The sequence below is a fragment of the Dermochelys coriacea genome, chromosome 1, assembly GCF_009764565.3.
Source record: "Dermochelys coriacea isolate rDerCor1 chromosome 1, rDerCor1.pri.v4, whole genome shotgun sequence".
In the NCBI taxonomy this organism is placed as follows: Eukaryota; Metazoa; Chordata; order Testudines; family Dermochelyidae; genus Dermochelys; species Dermochelys coriacea.
The window spans coordinates 231,026,498-231,051,261 of record NC_050068.2 but is presented as its reverse complement, the minus strand read 5'-3'; the positions used below and the strand labels follow the sequence as shown (position 1 = coordinate 231,051,261).

Below are 24,764 nucleotides of genomic sequence, written 5' to 3'. Positions count from 1 at the left end.
AAGGCCTTACTGGCAAAATATTAAAATAACTAGACAGTTTTCTGAATTTATTGATTTTATTCCTGAAGACAGAACAATTCACAGTCTTGTATCAGAGGGACAACTCATCTCTAGAAAAGCCCTCCAAGTTGCACTGGACTCTGCAGACACAGCTGCAAGATCAGTGGCAACTGCAGAGGTGATGCAAGGGCCTAATGCTCCATCTTTCCAGCTTTTCTAGGGAAGTATAATCCACGGTCGAAGACTTACCATTCAAAGGGCCCAAACTTTTTGCCAAAAAGACTGATGACTCTCTTCACACCCTCAAAGATTCACTGTGATCTCTGGAGATCTATATGCCTAGATCCAAGAAAAGACAGAGGCATTATTATGCTCCTCAATATTACACCATACTCCATATTCACAACATCGGCAATATGAGTCACAGGCTCGCAAACTGAGGTATCAAGGACAGCCTACTCCTCCTGTAACTGTGTTGCAGCCATCAACATCCAGGCAACAAATTTGAAGCCTTGGCCAAGGGCCCGAGAACCCCATGTCTGCCTGTTCTGGAGACTTCTTCTCTCTCCTGACCATTCGGAGACCGCCTACTTCAGTTTTATCCAATCTGGGAAACCATCACATCCGACCAATGGGTGCATGAAATCGTATGAACTAGTTACTCCATTCCCTTTCTTTTCAAACCCCCTACCCACCCTCCCTCTCCGGCCCTCTTCAGGGGCCCATCTCATGAGCCTCTACTGTGTCAGGAGGTAATCCACCTCATACATGTAGGAGCAGTAGAACTGGTTCCAACAAAACGCAGAGGAAGGGGCTTTTATTCCCTCTATTTTCTCATGAAGAAGTAGTCGGGCGGATGGAGACCAATACTCAACCTACACCAACTCAACAAATTCTTCAAGATGCAACGATTCAAGATGGTCACATTAGGCACCATAATCCCAGCACTAGAAAGAGGGGATTGGTTTTTGGCCCTTGACCTCCAGCATGCGTATTTTCATATAACAATCCATCCTTCCCACTGGAGGTTTCTTCGATTTACTATTGGCCAGGAACATTTCCAATACAAGGTTCTTCCTTTCGGTCTATACACTGTCCATCGGGTTTTTTTTGAAAGTACTAGCAGTGGTTGTAGCCTAGCTCCACAGAAACGGAATCATGATATTCCCATACTTGGACAACTGCCTGCTGAAAGCACCAACACGGCAAATGGCGTTAGAAGCCACCAAACAGACAGAGACCCTTTTCATGAGATTAGGCCACCAAATAAATGCACAAAAGTCCACCCTAACTCCAGTGCAAGAGTTTGAGTTCATTGGGGGCCCATCTCAATTCTTCCAAGGCCATAGCCTCCCTACCTCAACAACATTTCCTTGCTCTAACTAATCTCATAGCCATGACACGAAGCAGTCCCCAGGTATCTGTCAGGACATGCCTACAACTTCTCTGTCACAGGGCTGCCACGACTTTCGTTGTCAGTCACGTGAGATTACACATGCATTGCCTCCAAGGATATATATTATGTCCCACACAAACACAGCTTAAACAAATGCCTCATGATGCCAGAGAAAATAAGACACTCTACTCTGGTGGACACACCCAGACAACGTCTGCACGGGGGGTGCCCTTCCTTCAGAACATGCCAACATTAATCATCACCATAGATGCTTTGCTCCTTGGATGGGGGATGCACCTGCATCCGCATTCTGTCCAATGTCACTGGTCCCCTGCAGAATCGCTTCTCCAGATAAATTTGTTAAAACTACGAGCTCTCCGCAAAGCCTACTCCCACTTCCTACCAATTATCAAAGGCAAGGCCATTCAGATCCTTACAGACAACATAGCTTGTATATTTTACATAAACAGAAAAGGGGGAGCATGATCACACTCCCTATGCATGGAAGCCATGAAACTCTGGCAATGGTGCATCAGGTACAGTATCCACATCTCTGCCCCTTACCTACCTGAATGCCAGAGCACCACAAGAGATATCCTAAGCAGGCACTTTTCTCAGGGCCACGAGTGGGAGCTAGACAACCGCATACTCCAATGCATATTTCAGCAGTGGGGGTTCCCACCGATAGATCTCTTTGCAACTGCACAAAATACCAAATGCCTCCATTTTTGCTCGAGGGCAGGTCTGGGAGCCTTCCCTCCCATCCCCCTCCTGAACCACGTGCGCCACAAGATCAGGCAGGACAAAGTGAAAGTAATTCTAATAGCCCCAGCATGGTCCTAACAAACCTGGTATCTTTACCTTCTCAGGATGGCCGTGTGTCCACCAATCATGCTCCTGCTTCTGCCTCATCTGCTGTCCGAGAACTCGGGTTTCACCCTGCATTTGGATCTACAAAGACCCCATATCAGCGCGTGGCTCCTCCATGGCTCAAGGGATCTGAGATGATCTGCTCGGAAGATGTACAAAACATATTATTGAATAGTCACAGAGCAACTACCCGCCACGCATACGTACTCAAGTGGCAGAGATTCGATGCTTGGTGCCAGCAAAAACAGATACCATCCTTTTCAGCCTCCTTACCCTCAATATTAGATTACCTCTTAGAACTTAAAAGGTCAGGTCTCTCCATGAGTTTCAGTATGAGTTTTTCCACTATTACAGCTTTTCACCACAAGGTGGATCAGTTCTCTGTCTTTGCTCACCCTCTCACCAAACGTTTCCTCAAAGGCCTCACCGTCTATCCAGAGCTATGTGATCTTACTACACCATGGGACCTCAACCTAGTCCTTCAGGCCCTTGCTGGTTCCCCATTTGAACCCATGGCTATGTGCTCACTCCTACACCTTTCCATGAAGGTGGCATTTCTAGTGGGCATTACATCTGCCAGACATGTAGGAGAGTTGAGTGCTCTCATGACAGACCTGAATACTCTGTCTCTTTTTAAAGATCAAGTATTCCTGAGATCACACCCCAAGTTTTTATCTAAAAATCATCTGTCTTCCACCTTAATCAGCCGATTTACCTGCCGACATTCTACCCTAAACCTCATGAGGATAGAAAACACACCACACTTCATACTCTCAACGTGTGGCGGGCATTGGCCTTTTAAATAGACAGAACAAGACTATTTCGTAAATCACTCAGACTATTCATTTCCATCTCTGAACGCTCCAAGGAGAGTGGCACATCCAAACAGAAGCTCTCCAAGTGGTTCTCAGATTGTATAAAACTATGCTACCATCAATGTGACTGGCAACCCCCTGCAGGGATTCGCTTATATTCCACCAGAGCCCTCTCGACCTCTGTTGCTTTCCTTAACAAAGTCCCCATCATGGACATCTGTAGGGCTGCAACCTGAGCCTCAGTCCACGCCTTTACGCAGCATTACGCATTACAACAACAGGCAACATTCAGTGCCTTCTTTGGGCTCACTGTACTGTCTTCTCTTACTCCAACTCCAAAACCCCCTCCTTCCACCAGAGGGCACTGCTCTGAAGTCACCTAAAGTGGAGCACCCACAGGGACAGCACTCGAAGAAGAGGAGAAAGTTACTCACTGTGTGCAGTAACGTAGGTTCTTTGAGATGTGTCTCCGAGGGTGCTCCACTACCGCCCTCCTTCCCTTCCTCCCCTCTACTTCGGACATTAATACTTGATCTCTCCAGTAGAGAAGGAACAGAGGGGTGGCTCGTTGCACAGCACCAGTTAACTGCCTGAGGCGGCGTGAGATAGGGACTGTGCATATGCGACCCAACCTTAAATCTTTGTTGACTGAGGTATCTTTCATGTGCACCCATATTCTCCCTCAGAATGGAAGGGTAAGAGAATTCAGAAATGGGCTGAATCCTAAGGGTTAGGGAGGCTATAGGGGGCCAAACCTGAATACTTATTTAACAGGAGGCACCATGTTGGACCTGCGTAAATGTCTGGTATTAAAGTTAAAACTTTATTAAGTTGCTGCCTACCACTTTAAAATCCATCCCTGTCCCTGTTTCATTCTTATGCACTTGATCAGCGCATGCAGATTGGCTTAGGTAAGAGGCACCAGTCATTAGCTATTATCATACACCTACATTGCAAAGGGCACACTTCTTGGGGGGAAAAAAATGCAGATAGTGTCAACTAAGGCAGAATGTTTGCTCATATCTACTTTGTGACCTATTTACAATTTTCAAATTGCATTTCCACACTCATAACTATGTGAGAGAGCCCATTTTAGAAAGATATGGCAATGTTAAAATTGAAACAAAACATTTTGCAACCGTTACTCTGTTTGCTTCCATGTGGGTGTTTAACAGAAGATCATGGTTATATTTACTTGAGCTGTTCAGTCATTTCTCCATTAATGTAAAATTATGCAGTGCTAAATCCAGCTAGCCAAAACTCTCTTTCCCACCCCAAAGAGTTTGTTCAGTTTCTGTGAATTAGTTTGTATTCTTATCTTACGGTCTCATGGTACTATAGGGAATGATATACAGTTGCTCCCTCTGTAACAATTTGGCAAAGTTCAATAGGTAAAAAGGTACATAAATGTAGGACCAGTAATTTCACTTCATCTGTTAGTGGTATGGACACCGTAACAGCTTCATGACTACTGGATTCTCCAGCCACAGACACCTATTGAATGTCAAAGGGAACATAGTCCTCTTCCAGAAAGATGACTGTCCAACCCACCTGTTGCCAATCCCCAGTGCCTGACCAGCCATATATATATCAGGAGAGGTGGTAATTCTCTGATGTCTCAACAGCAGGCTGGGTGAAGTTCCTCTGTGGCTATCAGTCTAACAGAGTGGATGTGTGCCCCAAGACACTTTTTTCAGCCAGGGAGTTCAGATGGGGCCTGTTTTGGTGAACTATCCCGACTTCCTTGGTAACTGGGGCTGAGAATGAGAGCGGTACATACACAACCACAAAACACACCCTGGAGAATATAGAGGTAGCTTTTCCATAGAGATGCAAGAAAAGAACCTTGGTTCTCTGCCCTTCCTGGCAGAAGTTTGCATGGAATTTACTACTCCTTAAGCTGGGAAGAAAGGAGCACAGATTCATCCTGAGGTGCTTGGAGGCATTTATGTGACTTTTTCCTTAGACACAAGCGTAAGCAGCTGTACTTCACCAATCTGCAGATCAAATATGGGTCCCCTTGCACATTAGGATTACCCATCCTGGTGTGTCATGTTCCTGGGCAGGTTTTAGACAAAGTGCATTCCTCACTGTCTCATGATAGAGGAGTATGGTCTAATTCCTTGTGTTTTCTATTGCTCTAGCTTCCTTCACTAGTTGTAAAATATAACCTAAACAAAACTGGCAAATAAGTGGAGCTAAATCTTTCACCTGATGCCACAGAAAGTGGGATTGTCCTGGCACAAAGCAATAACACACAGAGCATCCCTATTTAGCAGTAGGAATTCAGGTTTTCTGGTGCAGAAGGATCAAACATATGTAACTTCGTCATGTGCCCAGAATTGTGACATGTTTTACTCAGTTTCACGTACTTGCTTTAATTCAAATACCAAGTATACTATGTATTGTGTTTTTAAATTTAATGGATTTTTTTTTCTGTGCCCTTAAATTCTAAGCGGTCACAATGAGTCTGGAGAAGAAGTATTACTACCCTGTAGTTCCCAGTCCTCAGAAGGCAAGTACAGTTTTTAGATCACAAAATGTTATCATTGTAGTGTGTACATTTCTTACAAGATCATTTCATAAGCGATTAATATATGGTATTGGAATAATCTGGGTCCTGTGACCATCTGATCCAAGTGGGTTGTGTGAGGAAAATAAGCTTTCTCAAAGCCAACTCAAATGAAGCTCTGTACTTAAACATAGCATCTGTAGCTCATTGCATCACCTTGTGATCCAAGGTATAATTATTTGCCTGGTCTCCCTTATTCACCTTCTCCTAAACTTGTGTTTTCAGCTAGGCAGAATGATACACTGCTAACACAGAGCCAAGTTCAAAAGAAAAGATGAATGGTTCATTCTGAGTTTAATCATGATAATATTTGTTTAATATTAGTTGGTATTATAATGTTGGGATGTTTACGTATACCCAATTATGGAATGTAGGATGGTACTGACAGATTTATCGGGGTGTTTATATGCTGTAAATAGAATCAGTTGTCTACCTGCTTCCTTACTTGCTATGTCATCTAGCCACAGACCTTTTCTTTTAGCTGGGCTTTGTACGCAGATAATTTAAAAAAAAAAAATTTAAATAAAATGAAAAAAAAATCTTATGCTATTAGAACTCTTGATAGGAAACAAAGCACAGACAGTCTGAGTATTTATATTTAAATGTTTGTGTTTTTTCAAGGAAAAGGAGGGTTAGGGTTACAGAACCTGCAAGGTTAATAAAAGGTGACTTTAAAAGAAACCACAATTTTTAAACATTCCTTTGCAGTTTGGTAAACTGCAGCACAGTGCATGTGTAGAAAAATGTGAAATTGATGGTAAGCAGGATGGATAAAAATCAGTACTTTAAAAATCACATTAAAATCAGTTTTTTGTTAAAATCAGATTTTTATTTAAATGTAGCCTTTAAAAAAAATCTATTTTAAAATTAAATTTTAAATTATGACAACTTATGTAAAGGCCTAAATTTACTATAATTTATGAAGAAGATGTAAATTTTAAAAAATTAAGCAGTACATGTTTGCTGCCGGAGTTTTAAAAAAAGTAAAACCACTGAACTGGTGGAAGTCACTGGCAATGCACCTGGGAACCAGAGTTTACTGAAGTGCTAAGTCAGCTTTTGACAGAAGTAGGAAACAAAAACAAAAAAAGAAAGCTGCAGGAGTAAAAAGAATTCAAGCAAAAGTCCAGCAGCGGAGTGGGGAGGGGTTATCCTGTTTGTTGTACTGAATGCAGCATATATGATTACCTGCCTTGTGGGCGGGTGGCATATGTGTGCATTCAGTGCTGGGGGTTGTGGCCCTCAGAGACCAGGTACAGTCACTATATAAATCTATGGTATGCCCACACCTTGAATACTGTGTGCAGTTCTGGTCGCCCCATCTCAAAAAGTTGTATTGGAATTGGAAAGGGTATAGAGAAGGACAACAAAAAGATTAAAGGTATGGAACAGCTTCCATATGTGGAGGTATTAAAAAGACTGGGACTTTTCAGCTTGGAAAAGAGATGAATAAGGGGGGATATGATAGAGGTCTGTAAAATCATGAATGGTGTGGAGAAAGTGAATAAGCAAGCAGTATTTACTCCTTCACATAATACAAGAACTAGGGATCACCCAATGAAATTGTTAAGCAGCAGGTTTAAAACAAACAGAAGTATTTCTTCACCAATGCACAGTCAACCTTTTGGAACTTGTTTCCAAAAGTATAACTGGATTCAAAAAGGAATTAGATAAGTTCATGGAGGATAGGTCCATCAGTCGCTGTTAGCCAAGATGGTCAGGGATGCAACCACATGTTCTGGGTGTCTGTAGCCTCTGACAGCCAGTAGCTGGGACTGGATGACAGGGGATGAATCACTCAATAATTGCCCTGTTCTGTTCATTCCCTCTGAAGCATCTGGTATTAGTTGCTGTCAGACAGGATACTGGGCTAGATATACCATTGTACTGACCCAGTATGGCCATTTTTGAGTGTCTTGTGCAAGTGCAAATAGAATATTTTCATTTCAGTTTATTTAACCAGTTAAATGGCAATCTTGAAGGACATGGTGACCAGAAACAATATGTTCAATTCACTAACTACAGATACTACTTCCTTTGTTTAATAAATCAGTCAGTTTTAGATGCAAAACACGTTCTGATAAACTTTGTAAAACATTTTTCTTGAGTATCTAGCACATTTAGCTAATAAAAAAATTAATTTAATTTTAATTTTCATCACACAGAGCTTGACACAAATTACAAGTAAAAAAAATCAACATGTAATAAATGCATTGTTCACTATTTTCTAACATAAATAAAAGGTGTAAAAATTAATGAATAAATGTAAATTAAACTGTATAATAGATTAAATAATCTTGTGTAGATACACTGTATCTTTTTGGTTACCAAAAAAAAGAAGCACCAAAGTTAGTGTAAATGCTATATTTTATTGCACATCAATGTGTTTTAATGGTTATTAATTAATGAGAATTAACCTTTCTTTAGGAAAATAACTAAAAAATACAAATGCAAAATGATTGCCAATTTAAATCATAATTTAAGTGGTCCACCCTGATTGTAAATGAAATGGTATAGTTTCATTGGTCAAACTTAGTAAAATGTGATAAGTGAAAAATGAAAATCAAATTGGATTTATAAAATTCTCTCTAAGTTGTTAGTAACACAAGTAAGGAATCTGTTTTAGGTAAATAAGAGGTTAAAAAAGGTTGAGAAGAGATGGGTTAATTGTTTCCTGCTGTATAGTGAAAATATTTTAACATTTAATGTACTTCAACTTAGTTTTCATTTTGTAATTGTAGATACTTCAAAGCAGTCTTTTCCCAGTGTACCTGGGATTTCCACTGGAACAATACTTGGTGCTGGAAGCATAGGAACTGAGATTGCAAATGAAGTAATAAACTTAGAAAGGTAATGAAAATTGAAATAATATTTTAAGCAAAGAAGAGTAGAATGTGATGGGGGAAGCATAAGTAATTGGAAATTCACTAGTGTACTGCTTTTATTTTATCATATCATATATGAGTAGGTGTTTTTTGGTTCAGCATTGATATGCTGCATCAGGTATAGCAACCTAATCTGAGATTCCTGCATGACAGTGCAGAGCACTGACCTGATAACCATCTTGTTGACTAGTATGCTAGTCATTCTTTATTTTAAAAAGTTTGCTTATTCACCCAGATTTCTAAAAATTGTATTATTCTGGATTTGTCACATCTTCAGTTAAATTAGATTAGAACAGATACTTGGGGACTAGAAATACTCTTATCTTCAAATGGCCTCTGCCTGCTCATACTTGAGATGTGCCACCAGTGCAGCTCTGACGTGGAACCTTCTTGTAGCAGTGCCTGTTGGAAAGCCCTTAGAGCCCATCCCTCTACTCTCTGTTCCCAAATATTGTGAGGGTGAGGTGCTAAAAGGTGGTCTGGCATTCCAGCCACCTCAGTTCCTTCCAAGCACAGTTGCAGCCAGACCACGAACCTCACCAAGTCATTCCGACTGGGAATCGTCGACTCAAAACTCAGTTCCTTGGCTAGCTCTGCTAGTGTAGAATTAACCATTTAAATTAAAGTTCTTCTAAATAAGTAGTTTTTGAATTCATTTTAGTCTATTCCTGTGCCTCAGCATAAATCCACAGATCCAAAAGAGAAAAGACTAGGATTTAAGAGGTGTGCCTCTTCTCCTGCTGTGTTCCCAGCTTCAGACACCCATGCAAGGCATTTGACTTAGATGGGAGAAAGTATTCTCCACCTTACTGTGCCATATGGTGGCACACCTTCACACTTATAACTCATAAGGTATGTGAAAAACAGCTCAAAATATTCTGGAATTACTTCTCCAGGAAGCCTTAATGGCTAAGTCTTCTGGTTCCAGGTTTTTAGAATCCATGAATACAGATAGTCCTGCTAAAGCCACAGCTCCTTCAAGGATTCAGAAGAGTATACAATCCTGTCCCAATTACTTTACCCCATTACTGGGGTAAAATCTAGCATCACAGTACCAAAGGATCTGCAGCCATCAGATCTAACCATTCAGCAAGATGGGCTCCTGCAAGTGTTGACCTTTGATGGCAGAACCAAGCCTCAGGAATGCAATCGCTGGGATCCAGCACCTTCTGTTCTGACCAAAAGAAATGGTGCACCTGTTAGCTTCTGTTAGCAGACCAGTCTGTACACCAGGACCTCCTCAGATCCGATGGCCTCAATTCCAAGACCTTCAGAGCCCAAACCAAAAAAATAAAGGATCCCAGTGACAATAAATCTGGAAAGAAGGGTCATACCCCAATGTAACAAGCATATCTGTTTTTCCTCTCCCCTCCCCCCCCCCCCCAAAATGGCCAAAAAGGCTCCAGACACAACTTCAGACTCCTCAAAGTTGGGCCACCACTGCAGCAGTGGAAGCAGATAAGTTTATAAATCAGTTTCAGAACCGTACTCTGCAGTGAGAACCATACTTTGAGCCAAAGGCCACCCCGGTTCAGGGATCCTCTGGGCAGAAAGACAAGGGAATCTAAAATATATAAATGTTGGGTATCCCTCCTTCATCTTCCCCACTGGGAAAAAAAGTAAAAATCCCTCCTTCCAGTTACAGGTTTCCCCTGAAGTTTTGCTACATTCCTCAGGACGTCTACACGGTCCCCGGGGAAGCTTGCCTCGCCATTTTCTGTACTATACTTACCAAGACTAATACTGTCTCAAGTTTGAATTCTCTCTCATCTGCATTGGGATCCACAGTCTGAAGACTCAGGCCAGTACAGACCTGTTAACTTGCCCCTTTTTTTTTCTCCTGTGGAGTGGCTCAGATACACTAGAAAACATTAAACTGATGCAACATACAGATAATTTAGACAAACAGAATACCCTTATCCAACAGGGATATTAGGATTACTCATGAGGGCATTTTGTGCCAAAAATTTAAAAATTCTGCGCTCAATATTTTAAAACCTTGCAAAATTTTGCAGAATTTTAATTTGTCAATAAATAAATGCAGAGGGTCCAGCGTGGCAATGGGGAGCACAGGCCACTGGTTGTACAAAGGTGGGAGATCGCCCTGCAGCCTCCCCACCCCCAGGACACAGACTCAGTGGTGAGGTTGCGCCCAACCATGACATAGCACGTGGCCTGGGCGTACCCCAGAAACACCCTGGGGCCTTGCCCCTCTGCGCTTGGTGCACCAGGTGTGGGGCAGGCAGGCTCAACCAGGCAGGATCTAAGTGTGGAGGGACTCAGTGTGGGGGGGATCCAGGTGTGGGTGAGAGGATTCTATATGGGACAGTCTGGGGGCAGGAAGCTCAGTGGGGGTTTAGGTGTGTGGGGGACTTGAATGCATAGAGGCTTATTGGGGGGGGTTCTAGGTGCAGTGGCAATGGGACTCTGCAGGGGCTTCCAGGTGAAAGCGGTTGGGGCTCAGTGGAGGGGTCTGGGTGCGGGGGTCTCACCAGGGGCATCTCGGTGCTGGGGCAATGGGAGTCTGGGTGCAGCTAGTGGGGGTCAGTGGCATGGGGGTCTGGATGTGCAGGCTAATGGGGGTGGGGCTCATCAGGATAGGGGGTTGAGTGCAGGGAGCTCAGTGTGGGGTGATCTGGAGGCAGGGGTCTGGGGGCAGCGGGCTCCAGATGCAGGGGTTGAGGTTCAGTGGGGTGGGGGTCAGGTATGGAGGGCTAGGGAGGTTCTGGATGTACAGGGTGAGGATTGGCAGAGGTGTCTGGGTATGGTAGGTCCAGATGCACAGGGATTGGGCGGATGGGGGAGCAACTCTGTACAGTGACCCCTGCCCCCCCTTCAGCTGAGGAGTGATGGGGGCAGGAAGCAAGGGAGGATGCTGAGCTTCCTGCAGCTGGGGAAGGTCTCTGTGGGTGGGTCTGACACAGCCTCAGCCACTCTGTGGAGGGGAAGAGGAAATCCTGTCCTCCCCTGCCTCCAGCCCAGCTGGAACTAGGAGCTGATTCCGGCTCAGGGTAGGAACCACGGGCTGGGGTGTCCACAGCCCTGTGGTGATTTACTGCTCCGCCAGCTGCTCTGGGTGCCTGAAACGATGTACCTGCACAGCTAGGGAGCGGTGCGTAACTGCTCTTGCAGCTTCCCTTTGCTTCCCTGTCAGCAAGTCATTTTTCTGTAGGGAAGCAAAGAAATCTGTGGTGGTGATGAATTCTGCGCACGCATAGTGGTGCATAATTCCCCTAGGAGCATAGGATGGAGAATCTGACGCTGAATACTGGCAAGAATGGAATATACCATCTTGGGTTAGATGACCTTGTGATGTTACACTCCATATGCTTTATGAAAGTATGCTTGGAATGTGAATATAATGTAACTGGAATATGCTTTATGCAAAAGGTCTCTTGTAAGGTATCATTACAAAACTTATAATCTACTGAGTGTGTTCATCCTATTTGTATGTATGTATCATTCTTGTATCCTAATACTAGAAATATGAAGTTAACTTTGAGGTCCTATTGTAATTATGCAAAGTGTGGGCTATTAATGGTGGTTTAGAATCTTGATGGCTCCCATTGACTAGGACAATAGACTGTAGATGAATTATTTACCTGCAAGCCTTCTTGTGGATGTGGGGGCCAGCCTGTGGGTAATGAAGAATGAGGTCTTAGTGACATGTGACCATGTCACCTGATACTGGAATCCATCTTAAACCTGGTGCTTTTCCATTTAGAAGGAGGGGTGGGAACCCAGAGAGATGAAGGATTCCCGCCTTGGGCCAAAGCTATAAAAGGGGTGGAACAGAACAAAGGGTCTGCAGTCATGAGAAATCCCCTACTTACCACCTAAGCTGGAACTAACAAAAACTGTACCGGGGAAAGGATTGGGCCCAGACTAAGAAGGAGTCTAGTTTGTGAAAGAAGCTTATTGAAACATCTCTGAGGGTGATTTAAACCTGTATTCAGTTTCTTAAATGTATTGGGCTTAGACTTGTGTGTTTTTGTTTTGTTTTTGCTTGGTAACTTACTTCTGTCTGTTATTACTTGAAACCACTTAAATCCTACTTTTTATACTTAATAAAAGGACTTCTGTTTATTAATTAACCCAGAGTTAGTAATTACTACCTGGGGGAGCAAACAGCTGTGCATATCTCTCTATCAGTGTTAGAGAGGGTGGACAATTTATGAGTTTACCCTGTGTAAGCTTTATACAGAGCAAAATGGATGCATCTGGGGTTTAGTCTACCAGAAAGACTGAATACTGGGTGTTGGGAAAGTCCCTGTTAACTGAGAAGCCCCTGGGCTAAGTGAATCATAGTTTTTGTGAACTGCAGGGGGGCATGACCCAACCTCTTGGTCTGTGCTGTAGCTGACTGGTGTGTCTAGATCCACAAGACGGGAGTGGAGGGAAGCCTTCTCTGGCGGGGGGGGGTTTGTTCACAGTGGTATCCCAGCACATCTAGTGACAGTCTTGAGGGAGTTTCTGTGACCAAACCTGTCACAGACCTTACTGGTCTTCGCCTAGCTATTAAAAGGTGACCAGTCCATCTTTACAAAGATCCCCTCCCCTCAGAGGGAACAGGGTAAACTTTGTGCATTGGATGGAACTCATCTGGATCAGTCTGCACCTCCGCTTCAGAGGGACCCTTGTCCAATGTTAGTCCCTGATATCTTTTCAGAAGATGAACCAGAAGGTCTCACCAAATTCCAGAACACTGGCATGGAACCAGTTAACCAGTGTCTCCGATATATAAAAGTACAACTGAGTTCAAAAAAGAATTAGATAAGTTCGTGGAGGATAGGTCCATCAATGGCTATTAGCCAAGATAGTCAGGGATAAACCACATGCTCTGGGTGTCCCTAAATCTCTGAATGCCAAAAGCTGTGAATGAATGACAGTGGATGGATCACTCTATAATAAATTGTCCTGTTCTGTTCATTCCCTCTGAAGCATCTGGTACCATTCACTGTGGGAAGACAATAGTGGGCTAGATAGACCATTGGTCTGACCCAGCGTGGCCATTCTTATGTGGGGTCTTCTCAGCTTCTTCTCCATCAGAAGATGATGCTCAGTTACATTAACTAGTAGAAAGAATGGCTACAATGTAGAAAATATTCACAGTGCAAGAGACTTATCATTCTGTGTTTTGTTGTTTTGGAGTCTCCTTCCAGCGGTAAAATCACACTCCTCATTTTGGAACCATTATTGTAGCTAGCCAAGCTTATATGGTCAAGTCCTGCAACTGGTCAAGTAACGTCTTGATAAACTTTTCTACTTACTTTTATGTACTATATGAAATATATGGAGTGGCTGTCCTGCAGTGCCAGTAATAATGGTTGCAGGCAAAACAGATGTGGCTGTGGCCCTGACAGCTAACTAAGCCCTATTAGTAGGAGGCTCGAGGGAACACAGAGGTGTTACTACCACTGCAACAAATTGGGTGGAAGTTGGGGTAAATACAGAGTCTGAACAATATGTTTGTGCATGTCAGGGTTCCCTCCCCACTCTGAACTCTGGGGTGTAGATGTGGGGTCCCACATGAAAGACCCCCTCAGCTTGTTTCTACCAGTTTAGGTTAAAAACTTCCCCAAGGCACAAATTCTTCCTTGTTCCTGGACAGTATTGCTGCCACCACCAAGTGAGTTAGACAAAGATTCAGGAGAAGGACAAACTTGGAGTTCCTGTTTCCCCAAAATATCCCCCTAAGCCCCTTCACCCCCTTTCCTGGGGAGGCTTGAGAAAATATACCAACCAAATAGGTAAACTAGGTGAGCACAGGCCAGACTCTTGGGTTTTTATGACACCCAAAGAACTTTATTGTAAAGAAAAAAGTAAAAGAAGCACCTCTGTAAAATCAGGATGGAAGGTAATTTTACAGGGTAATAAGATTTAAAACACCCTCTAGGCAAACCTTTTAAGGTTACAAGAAAACAGGAATAAACCTCCCTCTTAGCATAGGGAAAATTCACAAGCTAAAACAAAAGATAATCTAATGCATTTCCTTGCTTTACTTATATTTTTTGTAATCTTAATGCTTGTTTCAGTAGGGTTTTAGGAGAGATTTTTTTCCTGCCTGATCCCTCTCTCTGTCCTGAGAGAGCACACACAAAGAGAGCACAAACAAAACCACCTCCCACAGATTTGAAAGGATCTTCTTCCCTTATTGGTCCTTTTGGACAGGTGCCAACCAGGTTATTTCAGCTTCTTAACCCCTTACCGGTAAAGGAGGGATTTTATGCTACCCTTAACTGTAGATTTATCACAGTGCAGATACAGATCACTGCCCCCTAATAAAACACATGGTTGACACCACCACCACCCGCCCCACAGGAGCGACTTGAGGGCTGGGTGAAAAAGCCAGAGGCCTTAGTGGCAGAAGCACCTAAGGGGGTTGGGACTGAGGATGTGGTATTGGAGGCAGCAAATCTAAGAGAAAAACTAGCAACAGTAGAGAAGTCTTGTGGGAGCCCTGAAGAGAGAGCTAAAGAGAAGTTTAGGTGGAGTTTCAGATAGTGCTCCTTGAAGTTGAGAAGGGGGAATGCATAGGTGGATAATAGGCACAATTAAAGAAGGCTCCTCCCCAAGGCAAAAAGACCCTGTACCCAAGCCATGGTACAATCTTGAGGGGTAGTGATGAATACCCCATCCTGAGTTTGAAAGGATTAATGTGGGCTTGAGAGGGCCAATGTAACGGGTGGTTGAGCGAAGCCTAATTCAAGATGAAGCCGAGCTGGGTGGTGCTATAAAAGTAGGACGGTCCCCAGCAGAAGGGAGAAAGGGAAAAAAGGAACCCTGCAGTCCCTCTCTTGGTAGTAAAGAACTGAAGAGCAGGAGTTGGCACAGAGAAAGTTGTGGTGGAACTGACTAGAGCTTGGGATGTCCCGTTTGGTAGAAGGCTCATGCAGGGCCCTGAGGTAAAGGGAAGATCTGACTCAACCAGGGAGAGGCCGAACCCAAGAGCAGGAGGGTGATCCTGGAGGATTTGGGCAGGGGTAGAACTCCTAGATGGAAAGACCTTGGGAGTAGAATACTGCATGGAGCCTGTTTGCAGGAGCCCTGACATGAGAGTTGTGGTGGATCTGCCACACTGCCAAGGGCAGGAACCAAACATTCAGGGAGAAGCCCTGGGAGGCATTGCTCGTTACAAGAGCCCAGAAATGGGGCTTGGAAAAAAGGCTATGGGTAGGAAGAAGTCCACAGAGGAAGCAGAAAAAGTCTGACTGAGCAGACCTCAGCTGCTGATTACAGGGTCCTTGGATTGGAACCCAGTGTAGTAGGAGGGCCCGGATTCCCTGAACAGTTACTGGGGAAGGTGATGTGAGGCCCCTAAGAAGGAATTAAAGACAACTGAATGCCCTGAGTGCAGGAATGTAGCAATGGTGGGATCCAGAGTTGAAGGTCAAAGACCAGATGTAACGATTGGGACTATTTGTTGGACTTTTTATGAGTCTGAAATGGGTAGAAATAAAACATTATCTGTTTAGAGGGCTGAGTTTCAAGAAGACGATGACTGTTGTGGGACCAAAACAATCATCAGCAGGGGGCGTTAGAGAAGAAAAAGCTCCCCCAGCACCAGCTGTGAGCAGGTGCTCCAAAAGTCAGTCCATCCAGACCTTGATCTGGTAAAACTGCATACTTTGGATGCCAAGAGGGTAACAGCCTTCTACTTAAATGGTTCTCGGAATTTAGAAAGTCAACAAAGCTTTAATTTCATATGGGGGTAGTGAAAATAAAGAACAGCCAAGTACATCTCAGCATTTATGTAAATGGGTTAGTTTTGTATAGTGGAAAGCTACAAGCAAATCTGTTTCTCTCCCATTGTAGTTTAGATAACACTCCAAAGGGCAAAGGTGGCTTTCATGGCATGCCTCAGGCATATCCCAGTTTTTAGAAGTAAGCAGAACTGCAACCTGAAGCTCTATTCTTGCTTTCACAAAGCGCTACTCCCTAGATCTAGCGTCCTGGTTGATGCTCAGTTTGGTAAGGCAGTACTACAATGATAATTCTATTAGGACTCAGCACCTCACCCTCTAGAGACTCTAATACTGCTTGTCAAACTATCCCATGAAAAATGTACAGAGACCACTCAAAGAAATAAAGGTTACTTCTCTATAACTGGTCCTCATCTAAATGGACTCTTCACATTCACACTCCCTGCCCACCTTCCCCTTTTCCTCAGAGTCCTAATTGCAACTTTGAAGCTGGGGAGGCGGTGGTAAGAACTGAGGCAGCTGGAGCTCCATGGCCCCCCTTTTTCACCTCTCATGCAGAATGTTCAGGAACAGTGAGGGGAGGCTCAGGAGAAGGCATGAGAGTGCTCCTGTGGCACTGCTACAAGATTGTTCTTCCATCAGTGCTGCATCTCCATGGCTCTCATGAGTGAATGTGCAGAGTCCATCTCAAAGAGGTAACTTTCATTTTCCAGCCAGAATTTAAGGAAAGGATAGAACTTCATGAAATAACACTAGAAGTAAAAGCAAATATCAAGAGGACATGTGGAAGGTCCATCCTTTTTTCTTTTTCCTCCCACTCTGTTATATACCAAAATTTCTGAACAGCTGTAATCTGATACTTGGAAGCTATGTGGTCCAGAGCGAGTAGTTTTGTACTGAAGTGTTCATGACAGTGTTTCCTGAAGTCTGTTAATTTTGATAATTGAGAACAAGCAAAAATGGGTTCTACTAATTATCCTGTGTCATGATGATCCACTGGTTCTCTTTCTTTACCAAAATTTGGAGCAGGAAGTGTGAGTGCTATGTGACCGAATTTAAGCTTCGCTTTTGACAAAGCAGTGTTGTCTGAAGTCTCAAAACTTATCACCTGTGTTTTTTTGGTGGGTACTGCTGTGCTCTGACTAAATAAGTTTCTCATTTTAAAATGGAAGGGATGGAAGTTCATACTCAACAGTGAATGTATTGTATAACATGCATATGTATATTTTTTAGGTTACATTGTTCTCCATCTATTGGTGAGATAAGTCCATCTGATCTTATGAGGAAATCTTCTCCAACTTTAACTCCAAAATGCAGCAATGTAAGTATATCATTAACACCAAGAACTTTCAATGAAAGGTCACTATCAAATAATTCAAAGCCTACATTTGATCTACCTTTTGTGTGTGAATTAGTGCCAGTGCAAGGTGTCTGACAATCCTGTGTATTGAAGTCTTCTGTTCACAGAAGAGGTATGACACAGGCAGCAAGAGTACAAACTTCTCTTCACTACACCACCAGTGAACCTCGGTTCAAGCCTTGAGGAATCATCCCTCAGGGCTGGGAATATTGTTCAGGTCTTGGGGGATCTTTGCTGAGGCTACAAAAAAATGCTAGATGTGGGGAGGGTGTTTTTTGTGATGTGGACTTTTCTAAACTTGGAAATGATTTGAAACCACCACCCAGGAGCCATCAGATAGTTAAAAAATATTCACTTAGACTGAATTCAGTTCAGCAATATGAAGATAAATGTCTGGTTCCTATGACCATTCCTATATACCTTTCACCCCCCTCTACTGTGAAACAATTGTAATCCATTGAGATATATCCTCTGAATTTTTTAAATCTTTTTATAAAAGAGGTGAAGAAGCAACATATTCTATGGGTATGTCTACACTACCCGCCGAATCGGCAGGCAGCCGTCGATCCAGCAGGGGTCGATTTATCGCGTCTAGACGCGATAAATTGACCCCCGAGCACTCTCCCGTCGACTCCTGTACTCCACCACCATGAGAGGCGCAGGCAGAGTCGACGGGGGAGCGGCAGCAGTGGATTCACCGCGGTGAAGATACCACGGTAAATCAATCTATGTATGTCAACTTCAGCTATGTTATTCACGTAGCTGAAGTTGCATAACTTAGATCAATATCCCCCCCACCCCAGTGTAGAACAGGGCTATGAGGCTCTACCCTTCTATCTAACCCAAGAGTGATGTTGACTGATGTCACAGCATGGGGGTGGGTATGCATAAAGAATCTTTTTGCAAGATTACAATATTGCCCTTACTGTTATCGATGTACACCATACTCCCAATCCCTTATTTCTTTCCCTCCAACAACATTGTTGTGAATCCAGTCACTGTCTTTCCACTTAAACATACCGTATATACTCGATCATAAGCCGGATAGTTTATAAGCCGACTTCGACACCCCCCCCCCAAAAGATGGGTAAGTAAAAATAGCTAAATTTTATGACCCATTCATAAGCCGACCCTATAATTCAGGGGTCAGCAAACTTTGGCTCCTGGCCCATCAGGATAAGCTGCTGGCGGGCCAAGACGGTTTGTTTCCTCAAGCGTCTGCAGGCATGCAGGTAAACCTAAGTAAACAAAATGTCCCGGCCCACCAGCGGCTTACCCTGATGGGCCGGGACAGCAACCGGTGGGAAAATGTTTTGCGGTGGAGAAGCTGGGGGTCAGGGGAGTAACCCCTGTGACCACTCCCCACATGACCCATCCCTGTGTAACCCCTCTCCGCCCCCCCACTCTCCCCATCCCATCCCTTCCCACCTTACCAGGGGCGGATCAGGGGAGGATGTCTGGCCCGGCTGGAGCTGCTCCAGCAGGCCAGGCGGCGCAGTCGCAGCCTGCCAGCCCCGGAGCTGCAGCTGCTTCAGAGACTGGCGGGAGAGCAGCGTGGCCAGAAGAGGAGAGACTCTGGCCCCGCCTCTTCTCTTCTGGCTCTGCTGGCTGTGCTGCCTCTCCTTGCTCCCTCTATTGGGGAGGGGTGGCTGTGTCCCACCTCTCCTCTCTATACCCATTCATAAGCCGACCCCCTTCTCTGATGCTTTCCTTTTTTACTAAAAAAAAATTCAGCTTATGAACGAATATATATACGGTAGCTTTTCTTCTCTGATTCTGAGTTTCTTTCAACAGCATTGTGCTATACTGATTGATTGATTTTTTTTTTTCCTCCTTTCTCCCTCTTTTATATCTGATGTCCATTCCACCCATGGATTACTGTAGGTCTGTCTTTCTAAGAACTGATTGGCTCATAGATATTGAACTACCCTCTAATTAGTGCAGCCTATGGTCATAGAACCACTCTCCAGCACTTCAGCTATATATTGTGTTGATTTAAAGGTTCTCTTTGAATGTGTCCTTTAGTGTTGTTCCTGGTTACTTCATAGAAGTCTTGTTGTTTTCCCTTCCACTACTGTAATGTGTGCCATAGAATCCAAGATAACAGAGAGCTCGGAGAGCTACTCGATTTAAATTACAGATATGAATGGTGCATGGAGTAGGGATGAAGACAAACTTATTTTACTGGGACTCTTCATTTTTCTATGTGGGAAACTGCTTTCACAGCTGCAGTGGCAGAGCTATCACTGCCTCTTGCCCCTAGGGACAGTCCCCTAAAAGAAAAGTGGTTTACTGCCAAACCACCGTGGTAGATCTTGCTCTGTTATCTTGGAGGTGAAAAGACATCCACTGCTGTCAACCTGGCACTCCTAGACTCCTTGTAAGCACTAAAACCCATTTAAAACAATTTTAAATCTTAGAATGCTGAACACAAGATTTAAAATATAACAGAAATACCGGCTTTTTTTAAAACAAATTTTCACATTCCAAATAATTTAGTTTACGTATGGAAACTAAAATGTGGTGGGTCTTTTTTAAAGCTAGGATGTATTTTTCATGAAAATGTTTTTATTGTTACAGTAAACTTGTAGAGATTATGGCACGTGAAGTGGAAAAATGTGAGCCTTGATCATTTTTTAGACTGAGAGAAATTCATTAATTTGTGTGGTGGTTTTAATCAATTTATAACCTAACTTTATTATTTTCATTTTTTGTGTGCTTTCAGGTGCCAAATAAAGAGTCGATTCAGTTATGTCCTTCAGAAATGGAGGGCTTGGAGACCTTGGGGAAAAATCAGGACACTGTTTCATTCCCAAGCAATGAACCTCTTCTCAGTAAGAGCTCTTTTACTACAATTCATGACTTATTCTTTAAAGAAAACTCTGTTAATGGTTGCAGCTTTATCACAAGGTAGTATAGTAGGTGTGTTCAAAAATGCTGCCAGTTTTGAGAGATTATCATGGTTCCTCTTGTAATTATACCCCATGATAGCAGTGAGAGCCCGAGTAGAAGTTTACTGTCTGTTCTCTTGCTCTCCACGACTCACAAATAGACTGCTTCGCAGTTCTTCCTTCCAAAAATAGGAGCTGTACAGGGTTAAGGGAACTGAATATAATCTGCCATATGTACAGACCCTCCATGTAAAAAGTATGAATGCTTGTGTATGTAGAGCTGATTGAAACATTAACATTTTGCAATACAAGTTGAAATTTTGAAGTTGTTTCCATTTCATATGGTCTAAGACTGACCCGTTTTTCTTTTATATTGAAATCTTGTTTTTTATCAAAAACTGAGATTTTTGGTAAATACAAAATTCTGGAATGTTTTAAAATAAAAATGTGGGAAACGTGAAAAATGAAAACAAAGTCTTTTGAAATTTTGATTATTCAAAATAAGGCCCTTTTTTTTTTTTTTTTAACCAAGAAGAAAAAAATTGATCAGCTCTTCTTTTGTGTGCTGTGACAGGTGAGCTTCCCCTTAAGTGTCATGAACTGGAATAAAATTTTCTGCTTAAGTGGTGTGGCATGAAGTTTGCCAGTTAACTGGCATGGATTGAAATTTGTCATTTTATTAGCATGAAGTTTAAGGTGTGCCCCTGGAGTGGCATAATTTTAGTCCCAGAATCAAGTTTCCTATTCTTTTGACTAAGTGTCTCTCCTGAATCCAAATCTTGCTTCAATTTACCCATCTTTGAACAAATGTAAGAATGTAAAGTGCCCTTTGTCTTCAAGGACAGCTGCTGTTTTAAAAGTAAGTTTGTTTGGAAAGTGACCTTGTTCTGTAAGTTTTTGTGCTGCATAAATAGTGTTCTTTTACTTATTTCCTAGGTAACAGTTGCCAGTTGGATTTTGATGCAATGTGTGAAAATGATGACACTGCCATGGCTTCACTCATGAATTACTTGGAAGCTGAAGGAGGCCTCGGGGAGCCAGCAGAACTCCGTGATATACAGTGGACTTCCTAGTGGTTCTTTTTTATACAAATGAGGAGAATGTAAAATTCTGTAACGCACAACAACCACACATCCTCAAGTACTGTATTGGTAAATTTTAAGGCTTTATTTTAATTCCTATTTACTATCTGTATATTTGCTAAGACTTTTATGCTTTGTTCACAAAGAAATGGCTTGTTCTGCACATATGGAAAAAATGTGATATTTTTTCATGACCGAGAACCTCAAAATTTTTTTGATCCATATCTAACTAGAGTGCTTACAAGATGTGGTTATATTTTTGCTAAAAAGCTTTAACCCAAAGATACCATACAATGTATAGGAATAACTGTTAATCTGAATGTTTTAATACTTTTTAAAGAAAGCTTTGATTTGTAATTTTCTTTTACGAATTGGGTGGAAAAGTGTATTATTTATCCACGTCAATTCTGTAGGACTTTCTCTACTTGCGCAGCTTGAGATACGTTTGTTTTTGTACCTCTAAGCTTTCTTTGAAAATATGGTTTCCACACTGCAAAATTGTAAGATAAAGTACAATAGTACAAAAGGGGACACTACATTTTAAAATTCTTTGCCCTTTCTAAAAATTATGTACAATTTTTGTAGTCAAGTAAAAACAAAAGAAAAAACAGTAGTCTTTGAGAGTTCTGGACAAACAATGTTAAACATTGTCCCACAGCACAAATGTGACAGGTGGGGAAGGAGAGAAACAAAATAGTTCTAATACAAAGTATTATTTAAATATATTAGTAGAGGACAGAACACACAACCAAAGTAGTAATATTGTAACTGTAATAAAGCAATTTGGTCACTGTAGTTCGGGGGGATATTATTGCCTTGGAAATATGTTATAGAACAGTGGATTTCAACCTCTTTTCATTTGCAGTTCCCTAAAAAAATTTGAATGAAGGGATGGATGGATCCCTTTGGAAATCTTAGACATAGTCTACGGACCTCCAGGGGTCCACGGACAACAGGTTGAAAACCACTGTTATAGAGCATAGCTATTTAAAGAGAGCGGATATAAAATTAGTTAATATCTTACATCTGGAGAAAAGTGAGAATTGAGGAACTGGAGATTTGAAAAAGTAATAAAGTGGGATTGAGACTAGTCAGAAGTGGTAAAGTATGTTTGACCTTAATGGCCTTTTCCTGCTTAATGTCTTATGTAAATACAGGTTTTTCAAGCTTTGCTCACCAATATTAGGTGTCTAAGGTTGAGGGCTTAAACATTGAGACATCCAAAATCACTAGCCACCTCTGAAAGAATCTTGGCCTTTGTCTCTCTCTATTAATTGAGACTGTTGAAACTACATTTGAGTTATGTAACTGCACAAAATAGTGGGAGAAGTGTGTGTGTGTGTGTGGGCAATAGGTGGTTCGCAAGTGGCAATATAGGGGTATATTAAATTTTGTGAAAAGGGCACTGAATTATAAAATACCTTTTTATAGTAATTGTATTTTGGAGAAATCAAAAGAGTTTTGAATTACTTAATACTAGCTGCAAATACTTTTTTTGTGCTACTACAGTCCTTTAATATATAATTGATGTTATTTCGCATTCTCTTTCTAATTTTTAATCTTCTGCAAAACATGTGACCAGTTATGGACAGATCACCCTTGAGTGTAGCACCCTTAATATGTTGTATTAAAACAATATGGTGTTAGTATCCAGATATGGATGTCTACCGTACATTGTATGTGCAGATAAATGAGGTGAATCAGTCAAGATTATGCCATATATGTCTTCCCCCCCAAATTCGTGAAATGAAAGAATAAGCATTGAAAATGTTGGAGATGTGTAGACCTTTTGTTTTAGAATAATTTTTTACAATTTGAAAACATAGGTTCCAGTTTGTAAGCAGTATGTCTTCTAAATGTAAAATTATTCATATTTTAACGGAAGAGATTGCGGATGATGTAGACATGTGCCTAACATTAAAGTTGATGATTGACACTCGGCAGACTTCCGATGCTTCTAGATAAGAGTGTAGAATGGTGTATAGAGAATTTCCTAGGATATTTCAAGAAAAGAAGTACTAAGTAATTACCCTAAATAGCCACTAGATGTCAAACTTCCTCTGTTTGACAATAATTTGACTCTGAAAGGTGGATACTATATCTTCTTCTGTGATGCATTAACTCCTATACTTAACTGGGACAGCTGTATACCTTATCGACATTAGAGAAAATTACTGAGATGTCTGAAATGTATATATTTCCAACCCTGGGGACAATAATATCTGATATAATTTTACTGCTAGAGCTGAATTTGGCCCTTGATATGGAGCAACACAGAAAATCAGGACCTCTTTCTAAGAATGGTGATCAAAATCTATTTTTATAATTGTTTCTGAAAGATGGATTCTAATTATTACTTTAACTGTAGGAAAAGCTATGAAACACAATGGCTGTTTTCCTTATTCTGCATTTACTAATTGAACATTAAAGTAAAAATAAATTCTAATTAAATAAGTTCTATAGGTAACCCAGAGAATAAACAGTTTAAACCAGATTGTTCAAAGAGAATCCAGATGCTCCCATGCAAGAATGAGAGTATTGATTCTTACAAGAGATGATATTACCATGTATAATCAAACACTGTGTTGGGATTCCTCCCAGATTACTCCTGGAAAACCTTTTTTTACCTTAGAGGCAAACCTATTGTAGAACTAGTTGTGTTCTGCTAGTTTGCTGAGCCCTTTGTAATCAGCAGCCTGTATAGTATATGTGTCTGTTAGCTGCTTTATTGAACCCTTTCTGTTTGCAAAACCATTTGTCAAACCTGCTGATTTCACACTATTCTGCACTGTACAATGTCTTTTGTAAATATTTATGATGATGAACTGAGAGGGGAAATTAAAATATATTTTATACAAATTTGAGGTAATTGTGTGTTTGTTTAAAGCCCGGTGTTTTTTGTGGGTTGGTAGCAGTATAATAGTTAAGATTGTGCCAGGATTTCTCTTTTAACAGAGGTGAAAAGGGGGTCTCTAAAAGTCTGTGTTTGGAGTCTGAGGATCAATTTAATGAGTTGCTTGAACATTCCGTGGCAGTTTTTGGTGAGGAAAAAATGTTAGTTCGGTTGGTTTGAAAAAGTACCACTTGCCCAAATCTCGGCTCATGTCTGACATTTTCTTCGAATCCCCTTTTTTAAATGTAGAGCAATGTGATGTATGAAATTAAATGGGGGGGAGGGGAGAGTTCAATT

The 24,764-nt window shown here is 42.0% G+C and overlaps 1 protein-coding gene across 7 annotated transcripts in view; it reads left to right on the top strand.

Annotated features, from left to right (window-relative positions):
* ARNTL2 (aryl hydrocarbon receptor nuclear translocator like 2) overlaps positions 1–24,433 on the top strand; it is a 58,855-nt gene extending 34,422 nt beyond the window's left edge. For 3 of the 7 annotated variants that reach the window (XM_043516048.1, XM_038409088.2, XM_043516059.1), the window contains 5 exons: positions 5,538–5,596; positions 8,395–8,503; positions 17,475–17,562; positions 20,327–20,435; positions 21,429–24,433. In XM_043516048.1, coding sequence (XP_043371983.1) covers positions 5,538–5,596; positions 8,395–8,503; positions 17,475–17,562; positions 20,327–20,435; positions 21,429–21,565 — 502 coding nt within the window. In that variant the 3' untranslated portion in view covers positions 21,566–24,433. Of the gene's footprint in view, positions 1–5,537; positions 5,597–8,394; positions 8,504–9,217; positions 9,310–10,177; positions 10,340–16,708; positions 16,937–17,474; positions 17,563–20,326; positions 20,436–21,428 lie in introns of those variants that run through there. The other 4 variants (XR_006281911.1, XR_006281912.1, XM_043516041.1 and 1 more) reach the window with 4 other exon arrangements.
* The last annotated feature ends 331 nt before the right edge of the window (positions 24,434–24,764 follow it).